Source organism: Rhinolophus hipposideros, assembly GCF_964194185.1.
Source record: "Rhinolophus hipposideros genome assembly, chromosome: 3".
Classification (NCBI taxonomy): Eukaryota; Metazoa; Chordata; class Mammalia; order Chiroptera; family Rhinolophidae; genus Rhinolophus; species Rhinolophus hipposideros.
Genome location: NC_138049.1, coordinates 104,889,910 through 104,901,969, shown reverse-complemented (window position 1 = coordinate 104,901,969; position 12,060 = coordinate 104,889,910). Strand labels below are relative to the sequence as shown.

The 12,060-nt window shown below is 52.2% G+C and overlaps 1 protein-coding gene across 1 annotated transcript; it reads right to left on the bottom strand.

Annotated features, from left to right (window-relative positions):
* Positions 1 to 6,243: 6,243 nt before the first annotated feature.
* Positions 6,244 to 11,682, bottom strand: MLN (motilin; the record flags this gene model as incomplete). Its single annotated transcript, XM_081044410.1, is given in 4 exon segments — positions 6,244 to 6,264; positions 6,266 to 6,325; positions 9,615 to 9,731; positions 11,566 to 11,682. Coding segments are annotated over 4 exon segments (315 nt in total).
* Between the last annotated feature and the right edge of the window lie 378 nt (positions 11,683 to 12,060).

The following is a 12,060-nucleotide window of genomic DNA, read 5'->3' as shown; positions in this document are numbered from 1 at the left end:
GGAAGGTCACCACGACCGCCATGTTGAGATGGTCGGAGCCAGGCGGTCGCCCGCCATGATGAGGAGGTCAGACCCAGCCACTACGGCCGCCATGTCGGGGAGGTCACAGGGGGTGTTTTTTGTTTGTTTTCTTCCCTTTTTCCTTCCCTTCCTAGCTCAGTTCCTTTGCCTCGCTTGTAAGACCAATCGGTGTGTTTTTCTGAATCTTCTGCCCCTTGCCTAGTCCCTCGTACGTGGTGGACACTCAACAAAATCCTGTTGATTTAATGCATGAATTGCTTAAGGGTGAAAGGCAAGCGCCTACTAGAGCGGGGAGACGGAAACGGCCTCTGTCGGTTCGTGAGGACCGATGAGCATCCGTCGGCGCCCCGGGAAGGGCCCTGTTTGGGCTGCGGAGCAGGCCTCGGGCGCGCTCTGGCCCGCGTGGCCCGGCGCGAGGCGGAGCCAAGCCTCCGGGGAGGCCGTGCGGCCCGCGGTTTTCGCCAGGAGACGCGGCCGGGGCTGCGTCTGTGTCGGGGGGGCTCGAGTCCCGACGCCACCGCTGTTAGGTGTGGCGTGTGAGCACATCTAAGTAACACGGCCGGCCTGCTGGTTAGTAAACCTCCTGCGCTTTGGGGAGGCTTAGAAGACACGGCTTGTGCACGGTGCTTAGCACGCGCGCTGCGTACGCCCCGAAGTGTTCGCACTCAACCCCCAGCCCCGCGGCAGCGCCGCCTGTGGAGCCTCCCGGGGGGCTCGCCGTCTGATGGAGACACGGCTCTTAGGGAGAAAGCCCCAAGGGGAGCCTGGGGAATGCTGCTACGGTTCATTGTCTTCCTTCAGCCTCCCTCTCCCTCTTTGTATTCCTTCCACATCCCCCGTCAACTGCCTTTCCCAAACATTTATCGCAGACCTCCTGGGTTCCGTTCCATTTCTACCTCTTCAGTTCGGTTCTCCCCTTCCCCTGTGTTCCCCTTCTCCCCTATAGTCCCATCACACCCCCCCTGCCCTCCTCCCGTCCCTTTCCCGGGGGTGGGCAGGTAAGGCCCCTCTGCCAGTAGTTTGCATTCCTGCCGCTTGCTCTACCACAGGGACATTCAACACTGGCCACAATTGCTGCAAAAATTACAGCCTCGGCTTGGTCAGCTTCTGTTGTTAGCCTCCCCATGTCCCCGACTTAGCTGCTCCCATGTGGTGCGATTTCTCTCACCAAGTGTTGTTTTCCTTTCCTCTGCCTGTGTTTGCACGGAATGCCACGGATTTGATATAGTGATTGCCTAACACATATACCACATAATAGTATTTTATTTCTTTCTGAAGCACTGTTTGCATGACAAATGAGTTGGTAACATTTGTGCAACTCCTCGCAGCTGTGCAGTTCAATATATAAAGAAGGAGCCTTTCGGCATCAATACTGGCCCTGTGTGTTCTAAGAGGGCTTGAAACTGATGCTTAAACAAAGTTAAAAGTCACAGCATTTCACAGAGTTATGGTCTGTTTCATCACAATGGATCTCAGGGTGATTTAAAAATACGGACTGAACTGGAACCACCCCAGTTAGTGGTCCCCAGAGTGGGCTTTGTCAGTTTTGTCAGCCTTTGCTGTGTTTGGGCACGCTGCGGCTGCCACACACATCTAGGGCCAAATGACCTTCCTCCCACCCCTCCCTGTGTCTTCCCAGTAGCCTGGAACCCGTCACCCCGACCCCCATGGTCCACCCTTCTGCCTCCCCGGTGGCTTGTCTGCTGTGTCCAGCAGGCTTTTGATGTGGTGTGCCACTTAGAACAGGTTTGCTGCTCAGTGCTTTCCTTCCTCACTCCCTCCCAGGAGAAACCTCACAATCTGATTGAGAAAGTCAGAAAAAAAACCTCACATATCAGTCTTTCCTCCCAGGTCTTGGCCTTCCCATGTTCCTTCTGAACTTCCTGCTCCAGTCTGACCCCCTCCCTGGATGACTAACCTCTCTGGGTCCTCCATCAACAGTCTCTGTCCCCAAGGCCATTTCACTTGCTTTACTGCAATCGGCTTGTTGCTGTTCTTTCCTCCATACAGCCGTCGCCACACTTCCTTCGCTGACCCTTGTGTTCTCCCAGCCCAGGCCTCAGTGCTTCTTTGCCACCACTGCCCCATGGGGAAGGGGGGCTGTGTATGAGGCTCTTGAGACCCTTCTCAGAGTCTGCCTTTCTGTGTCCTCATTCTGGTTCTTCAACCGGGCCTGTTCAGGAGGAGAACCCATATTTTAGAGAAAAGGGCAACATTGCAAAGTCAACGTCTACCCTGACCACTCTCGTTTCTCATCGCTGTGTTGTGATTTTTTTTTTTTTTTTTTAAGGTGAGCAGCTCAGACTGCGGTCGGTCTTCCTGATTTATTAAAGGCAAAAGAGGAAAAACAAACTCCAGTGTCTAAATCTACTTAGTAACCACATCCACACATTTAGCAGAGGTGAGGGGCTGCTCGGAGGACGCTCTGGCTTCCCAGAGGGCTGCCACGCTGCCTGCCGTCCTGTTGACCTCTCGCTGTCTCAGCAGAGCCTTATAATAATAACAGCCATAAATCTTTCAGTGGGTTCCATTCTCCTCCTCCTGCTGCAAAGCCCTGCACACATTTGTCAGGTCCTTAAAGATGCTCAGGGACCATGGACTTGTCCTTGATCCACCTCGTCACCGGCCTCGGGTGTCCCTCAGCTATTCTGGGCTTCCTTCAAACCATGTCATGGCTGGCGTCACACTGTGGGGTGGGGGCACTGGGAGAGTGTGGCTGGAAAGGGGGGACAATTCGGGTGCCATTTTGGGCTCAGATTTTGATTGCAATGGCCCCAGCACTGCCCAACATCTTGTTGCCTCATTTCTGTGTCGTGGAAGAGAAGGGTCACCCTTCCCATAGCTCTAGGTCAATGAAGGGGCAAAGAGAGTCACAGCAAAATGCTAGAACGGGCTTAATGGGCAGTTTTGTCACCTGCTTTTCAGAATCGACAGAAAATGAAACAAAACTCTCACTCTCTTGGCCACTCTCACACTTTGATGTCTGTGGGTAAGAGTTCCTTAAGAGGCATGGAATACATCCCCCAATGTCAATATCGAATTGTGTATGAAGAAAAATGTAATGCTTTCAGAACAGTTTCTTTTGGACATTGTCCATGATTCGATTATACTAAATTACAGAGTACAGATATCAGGCAATTAGTATTTGCTTTTAACTATTCAATTTCATGGCAAATCCACATAGCTCAGTAATTATAAAATCACACCAATGTGGCTACTGAGAACATACCGCATCCTCTCCATCTTGTGTGGCTAGGTTGCACTATAATTACCTGTGGTCCTGTTAAGTGTAAAGTACATTCCAAATGAAGACGGGTAATCTATAACTCTCCGTAATTGCCAGGCATCTGGAGAGATTCTTGCAGATTTTGCTGGATACACCTCAGCGAGGTGAGGAAGAGCCCATCCTTACCGGACTGGGGCCCCTAGGCTCTTCCCATCTCTGACCCTGGCTGGGTCGTGGTCTAGGCATTCTGTGACTTTAAGCAAGAACGTGTGTGTCTCTTCTTCTGTTTTGTGAAAACCTGGTCATTTTCTCTTGGCTCAGCTCACAGAATCCTCTGCAACCTTCCCCCAATTTTAATTTCTTCCAGGGCTGTACAGGTCCTGTAAGCAATAGAGTCTGCTGTCCTAGAAACCGGAGGAGCTCGTTGGAGGAAAAGAATTATTTGAGCTGATTGTGAGAAATCGAACAGTGGCAGAAGGAGGAAAAGGAGAGAAGAAAGGAGCCGACACATCTAAATCGGGCCTGGGGCACTGTGCATACAGATGCCAGTGGTGGCTGGGTCCCTGTTGCGGCTCATTACTGAGAAGCACATCAGAGGCCACAGGGCGAGGGTCGGGACAAGCCGGCTGCAGCGCTGAGCTTTGAACAGGGCTGTTCTGCAGAACAGGCAGCACACTCACACTTTCCAGGAGCTGTGGTTGCTGAGCCAATTCCCATTAAAAAAAATGTAGACCACCTGGGGCGAACTCGCTTAGGGGTCTCATTTCCTTGCATGGCACCTATTTCAACACTGCTCTATAAAACCCAGGATTCTAAAGAAAATTTCCCAAAGGGTGCTGTGGCCCCTGCCCCAGAAATGGGCACCCCCTGCTGGTGACGGGTGAAAGTGGTCTTACTGTAGGGGCAGATCTGAGCAGAGAGTGGGGAAAAGAAGTGAAATCTGTGTCTTCCACATGGAAACAGTCAGCATTTTGTTTTTCTGCTTCTTGGAGTGCATTACAGATAATGGAGTGACTGGCATGGGGGAACTGGGAAGGGCCAGGAGTCCTGGATTCAATTTCTTCCAGTCACATGCTTTATAGATTCCGGTGTCTTTTCCTCCTTTCTCTCCTGCACGCCCCACACAGCCCTCTCTCCATTTATTACTGGGCATCTTGGCAGCATTTCCCGGGACCTGCAGCTGTGCTTGGGTTGATTAGTACGTGCATTGGAAACTGTGAACGTGCAGCATGCGAGTGGGACCTGGGTGCTATGGAAGGCTTGGGTGTTCCTCAGCTTTCAGAGCACCCCAAAGGAGGGTCCTTTTTAAGAGGTTGGCTCTTCTCTTCCGGTAGCTATCTGCAGTTAAGCCCCCACGGTGGTTGGGTGGGTGGAAACATGGAACGGGCACTGTGTCTAATTGCTGGTAACCTATGGTTCCTATATGGCCCTAGCTTATAAATAAATGAACGTTCATTAATGTAAAGTTAAATTAAATTAAAAACTGAAAGTTCCCATCCAGTTTTGTTTAGAAGGCAGAAATAATTGAGTTGGCTGTGTAATTTTGCTGCAGATGCTGGAGCACGGAGTCATAAGGTGATAGTAATTTGCTCTTTGCTGGTGCCTCGGTCCCCACATTTCAAGGCGGATATTACCACCTTGCTTTTGCAAGGGTTCATTGAGGTTAAAGGGCTAGCTGGCAGTTACTCAGCAAGGGGTTGAGAGCAGAGGCCTTAAAACGCTCTGGCCCATTAGATCTCAAGCTCACTGGTAGACCGCAAATGGACCAGGATTCAGGAGACCTGACTTCCAGTCCTCGCTCTGCCATTGAGTGTGTGGACAAAACTATGCCGCCTCAGTTTCCTCACCAATGACAGAAGGGCCAATGCAAATCTTCCAATTCTGTGGGTCCAAATTAATATTTGAACATAGGATTTACAAAACGTACACAGTTGGCTAATGTATGCTCCACTTACTGCCAAACTCCCTCTGAGCTGTATTTTTCCCCACTTTATGGCATGACCTGAGTTTGACCTTTGGAAATTAAGATATTAAATAAAAGAGTCGTTTCTATATATTTTACATTTTATTTGCTGGAGGGGGATTTGCCTGAGAGAGGGTGTTTTCCTTCCAAGCCCAGCTGATGGCCATGCAGACTGCTGGGGCTTCCACGGGTGGGAGGGGGCTCCCAGTTCCGGCACCTTCTCCCAGGAGTGGGCCGTCACTTGGCTGCTGGAGAAAAGCAGAGATTTGCAGCTCAGTAGTGTCAGCAGGTCCGCTTAGGAGCTTATGAAACTGCCTTCTAAACCTGCCTGTAGGTCCGAGGGAGGAGGGGCACACAGCAGGGGCAGGTTTTACCAGGTTTCTGGAAACTTTACCTCTAGCTTTCTCTGCAGCCTGGGGCAAGTCATTTAACCTCCCAGTTTCTCCCCCTCGAGCACTTCTTCCCTGCCCTTCTCTCCTGGGGACTGACTGTGAGAAGTAATTAGTGGCTGTTTGTCATCCAAGACCAACCTTTGCACAAGTATCTCGGGCAGACCTTGAACTGGGCAAGGCCAAGTGGGGCTAAGGACTTTAATGTGCAGAATGATGGAAAAAATGCAGGCTTTGTGGCCACACTGCCTTAGGGTTTCCTTCCGTGGTGTTTTGGGAGGGTCATTCATTTTAGCCCTCTGCCAGAAAGGTGTCTGAGAAACAGGCCTGAGCCATCCAAGCAGGGCCTTGAGATGCCCCTGGCTGGAGAACGGGGCTCCTTGGGCACCAGCACCCATGCAAGCCAGCCTGTCTGTGATTAGGCTCAGAGACCTAGGGCAGAGGGTGGGACTTGGGGTGGGAGACACACTTGCAGGAGAAGACATTTTCTTAAGTGCAAAGCAGAAAAACAAATTGCCGTTCCCAAACCCTGCTCGGAGCAATTCGCTCCTGGAATATTAACACTGCAGTGGGTGGAGGCCAGGCCCCAGCTGCAGTGACACCTGCCCTACCCTTACCATTCTGGGTGGACAACAGCACATCACTCAGCAGCCCTTCCAGGGCGGCCCGGTACTTTTCCAGCTGCCTGGAGTTCATCCTCATTCCAATTTCCACAGGAGCAGTCAGCTGTGAAATAAGGCAGAGTTAACAAGAGGGGAGAGGCACCGAGTGCCATTAACCCCTGGGTGCCCCACAGGTGGCTGGGAACAACACACTCTGCTGGCTCCACACTCCCTGCTCCTCGGGGATCCTCTGGGCTTCTAGGGCCAGATGGGAATTCTGCCCCCGGCCCCACCCAGTTCTAACCAGGGGGCTGGATCCTGGAAGGCTGAGACCTGGGGAGGAGGACCAAAAAACCTCCTCTGGTGGGGAAGCTGGGATGGGAGGGGTGAGGTTGGAGGAAACCCCCTGGCTTTTCTCATTGCCCCCGTGTCCTGAATAATGATAGCTAACACTGCGGCGCCTCATCACACTCCAGGTGTCATCCTAAGTGCTTTAGTGTAGTAAGCCTCTCAATAACCCTATGATGTAGAGACTATTAGTGTTTCCATTTTGCAGATGAAGAAACTAAGGACAAAGTGGTTGAATAACTTACTGAAGGCCACACAGATATTAAGTAACAAAGGAAAAAAAGGTACACCCAGGGGGCCTGTCTCCAGGGTCTGTGTCAGAGACCACCACGCTACACTGTAGGGTCTCAGGCTACAAATGAGACCCTAGAGGACCTGTCTGGAGGGTCGCCACCAAGAGACGTTGCAGCAGAGCCAGGGGCACTGATTGGTCTCACGTCCTGGGAGCTTCCTGGTTCAGTGGTTTTGCTGCAGGTAGACTAGCCATGATGGAGGAGTCCCAGGCCTGCTCCCTACTTCCCACCAGGCGCCCTGTCAGTGGAAAATGGGCTCTAGATGCCTGAAGGGCAACCTCAGGTGTGCTTCTGTGGGGTCCGGGTCTCAGCCTGGCCTATGCCATTCCCTTGCTGTGGCTATGCCTTTCTCTAGGCCTCAGTTTCCTCCTGGAATGCATAGCATGGTTCTAGGGAGATGGAAAGCGGATGAGAGGTGCCACACCCTACTCCTCCCGAGATGTTACATTGGATGACACATGTTCCACGGAAACCTCAAGTAGTGCCTTAAACTCTGCCCCAGGGGCATGTAGAGGGCCGTTCTGAGCCAGCTCCCCCATTGCCAGCTGGAGGCTCACTGCCAGCTCTCTTCCCAAGAGCCCGAGTAGCGTGTGGGAGTGAAGGAGCCCCCACCCAGTGTGGTCACAGCACCAGGATCTCTCTGGCCCACACGTCTGACCTCACTGCTATGGGCAGTATGCTGCGGCAACCCGAGGATGTGGCGAGATCGCTGGCCGTGTTCCGTGGAGGCAGGAGGCACAGAGTCCAGCTCGCTGCTACCCTGACACTGTGTGACCTTGGCAAGGTCCTCACTCTCTCTAGATATCAGTGTCCCCCCGTCCCAGGCCCCTGACAGGAAGTGCCTCACACTCAGTCTGAGGCCTCTCCCTTCTCTGTCTCTACCCGCCCACTGGATCATCTCACCCTGTCTTGGCTTGAAATTCCATCTGATCGCTGATGACTCCCACATTTGTGTCCAGCCCTCACTTCTCCTGAAGTCCAGACTTGTGTGTCCACCTGCCTATGCAAGGTCTCCGCCTGGAGGCCCAGCCTGCAGCCGACTACAGGCTTCACCGTCTCAGTAAGTAGGCAATCATCCTTCCAGGAGTTGTGGCCAAAAGCCTTACAGTCAGTTTTTACTTTTCTCCATTCACATCCTATATCCATTCTTTCAGAAAATCCTGTGCCCTTCTACCTCCAAAATATTTCCAGAATCCTGACAATTTGCTCTGCCTTCGTGTCAGGCCGGGTGTCATGTGGAGTCTCAGCTCCCGCTCCCCACATAAGAATGCAGGACATGGTGAGGCCAGAAAGGAACACCCACGTAGCCATAGATAGGGGAGTCATACCAGTATAATCTCGCTGGCGGCTGGGTTGGAGACACAGGAAGCAGGAGCCACATGATCCGCAACCTGCCGCCCACTTCTCTCAACCAACCGACCAAACTCACTTGCTAGCTGCAACCCGCCATCCTAACTGCAATCCATGCTTGCCAGCCCAGCCACCATCTTCTTGCTAGCCCCCTTTTTCTGCCAGCGTAGCCACGACAGTTATATTAGTGGCCAATGGCTCACTGGTTACAGCTGACGGCCAACTAGCCACAGCTGATGGCCATCCAGTCACAGTTGATGGCCATTTACTACCCGAGTGAGCACCTTTCCATGTGAGACCGAGAGCCTGGAAACTGCTCTCCTGGCTCTGTCCCCACACTTCACCATGGCCACCTGGGCTGAGTCTCTCTCTCTCTCTCTCTCTCTTTCTCTCTCTCTCTCTGTCACACACACACACACACACACACACACACACACACACACACACACACACACACACACCAGCAGCCTCCGCCGTGGTTTCCCTAATTCTGCCTTTGCCCCTTCAACCTATTCTCAACACAGAAGCTGGGGAGACTCTTTTAAATGTAAACCAGATCATGTCCTTCCTCTGCTCAAAGCCCCCAAAGGCCCCAGTCAACAGAGTGAAAGCCAAGTCCAAACGATGGCCTTTGAAGTCCACAGTCCTGCCTCACCTCCCACTCTCTCCCTTGAATCCCTCTGCTCCAGCCCCTCTGGCCTCCTCACTGTTCCCTGAATGCACCAGGCCCACTCCTGCCTCAGGGCCTTTGCACTGGCTGTTCCTTCTGCCTGGAATGCTCTTCCCCAAAACATTCTTATGGTTCACTCATTCTCTTCAGCTCGTTGCACTAATACTATCTACTCATGAAGCTCTAATCACCCTATTTAAAATTGCAACCAACGCCATCTGCTTTCCCTGCTTTGTTTTCCTCCATAGCACCTATCACTACCTGCCATACTACAAAGTTTGCTTATTTATCCTGTTTGTCACATGTTGCCCATCCTTCCAGGATCTTGTTTGTGGTCCCCCCGCTGGAGTGTGAGCACCAGGAGGGCAGAGGATTTGTCAGTTTTGTTCACCACTCTATCTCCAGGACCTGCAACTGTGCCACATGGCAGGGCTCAGTGAGTATTCATCACCTGAATGAAGGGCTCCTCCTCATCATTCAGGTTTCACCAAATGTCACCTCCTCCAAGAGGCCTTCCCTGACTCCTCCCCCACGCAAAGCAGTGCCCCCAAATCCCACCCCATCACTTTCTATCATACCTCCCTACTTGGTACTAAAATGGTTTATTGTCTCATTGTTGGTAGGTCTATCTCTCCCTCCTAGGGTGGAGTTTGTTGCCTGAATGGCTGGCTCACTGCTGCACCCTGGCACATGCTGTGGCTGGCTCGGGGAACCTGCATTAGGTTTCTTTGCATTGTGCCCCATTTGCTTACCTTGATAACTAGGTCTTCTCCTTCCTCTGTGGGCTCTGCGGGGTCCAGGGAACGCACCTCTTCAAACCTCTGCTGTTCACTCAGGGATTTCTTTTGCCCTTTGTTCCGCTCCTTTTCCTAGGGGCAGAGCATAAAATTGCACAAAACTTGGCTTCCCTCAATTCACCCAGATGCCCCTGGCCTGTTTCTGCCCAGGACGCCAACTGGAATGAGCTCCCCACAGGCCACAAGAGCCCCTTCTCCCCAGGTGCCCCCTGCACGAGGAGTCCAGGAGTCATAGTCACTAGGTTCAATGGCCTAATGGTCCTCGGAGTAGCCCTCACAGGTCAACTTGAAGAGGAAACTGTTCCTTTGAAGTTCAAACGTTGCACACAGATTGTTACTGTTAATTAAGTTAAAATACTGAAAATAATGGCCTTCTTCATGCATATTAAGTGTGAAAATGTGTTTTTCTTAGCAGAGAGCCTATAAGAAAGGTGGCAAGACACTCTAGCCTGCAAGGGTGGCCATGTGGGGTGGCCCGGAAACGAGTCCCTGGAAGGTGATTTATAAAAGGCAAGACAGGGAGGTGAATTATGGAGGAAGGAGTTTGCAGCTTCTTCCTAAAAAACCCGGAGCCTGGCAATTACAGGGAGCAAAACCATAGAGCAGATTAGTGCAAAATGTCCTTCGACTGCCATTTTGCTGGTTTATACTCTACTGAGTTTGCCTATTTCTGTCCCGTCCCAAATCTTGCCTGGCATCCTGCTTGCCAGTTCCCCCAACACTGAGATCAGATACACCGCTTTCCTTTGGTTTCTTCAATGACACTCGGGATTCAGCTCTGGGCCTGCCCTGAGATGTGGTGATTCTAGAACAACCGGTTGTCTTTTCTGGAGAGAGAGCCAGTGATGGAGGAAGGCGTGTTTAGGGGGCCCGCTGCTGCTTCTCCAGCTGTTCTCGTGTCTGTCCCTGAGGAAGGGGAGCCGGGTCCAGCCTTGCCTTTGCAAGGGACACTGTTTAGTGGGTATATGGATGCTCGCCCTGGACAGAGGGTGTAGACACAGAAGCCAGACCGCAGGGTCATACGACCTCCCAGAGAACCGCCCCTATTAAAGACTTGCTCTCGGACTGGTGGGACATGAAACTCCATTTCTTCATCTCCTCATGTGAAAGAGAGAAACCAGTGTTAGCACAGACGCTCAGAACACCTGACATCTGAAAAGTCACAGGGAGTCCAGTTTTCCTCAGGCCCCGCTGCCTGGTTCGATTCAGCCTGCCTTATTTCTTCCTGGGCTCTAAAGAGAAGGAGGCTTTGGCCACGGCTACACTGAAAGCCACCTTCTCTCCCGCCCTGGACGTTTGCTCCCACCCGTTCCTCCCTCCCTCCTGCTCTCTCAAGGCCCCAGCTCAGGCTTCACCTTTTCCCCGTAGGCTCCCGAACAGGTGCCAGCCCACAGTGACTTCTCCTTCCTCTGAACTCAGCGCTTACCATCAGCATCGCTTATTGTGCAATTAATCATCCCCTGCCTTGTGACATCTCCCCTTTGTCTTCTATTGTTAGTGAATTTTTCATATGTTTGTGTCTTGACTCCCGAGCCTGCTCCTTGAAGACGGGAGGTTCTTAAATTTCCTTGTATGTCTGGCTTCTCACTCAGATGCTCAGCAAATATTTATTGACTTGTTAATTGAAAATTTCCTCTGAAGGATGGGCAAAGGTGGGAAAAGATATCACTCCACTGACAACTTTGAGTGGCACTCATGAAATGGTGGAGGTGGCCACGAAGACAGCTGAAGTCTGAGGTCATCTCGGGTCTAGGTTCTTCATGCCGTTCTCAGTGTCACTGGCATAGTTACACGTAGGTTTATAGAAGTGACACTTGTGCCTTAGAAAAACTCGCACCACTTCAGTGCTGAGCAGGGCTGTGAGTCACCTGGGCCACCCTGGGGAGGTGGGCAGCAGATTTCTTACCTGCATCCTCTGGAATTCGCTGTAGGTGAAGATGGGAACGAAGGCTTCTGTCTGGGAGGCCAGCATAGTGGCGACATGAACCAGCAGCAGGGTAGCCACGGCTTTGCGGGACACCATCTTGGAGCTGGATAAAGACAGGGAGTTCCTGTCCTGAAGTTTAGGGCACAGGGATGGATCGCTGCGTGGGAGGCAGGAGCCCTCAGCTCCGGTCCATGCTCCACCTGCGGCTGTGTGATCTTGAGCAAGCTCCTTAGCCTCTCTGGACATGGACCTGGTATGGGGCTTTACTGGATGAGCTCAGAGACCCCATTCTACCCCAGAGCCATGAGAGCTCATCCAGCACCTGGGAGAGGCCGCCCGGCCCCCTGCCACACACCAGGGAAGAATCATTTCACTTATTCCACTTATTAGCTCTCCTCTTTGTTGTAGGTGAGTTCTGCTGGGGTCAGCTGGGCTCCCGAAGTGGGAGGGACCTCATGTTTCAGAGAAAAACTC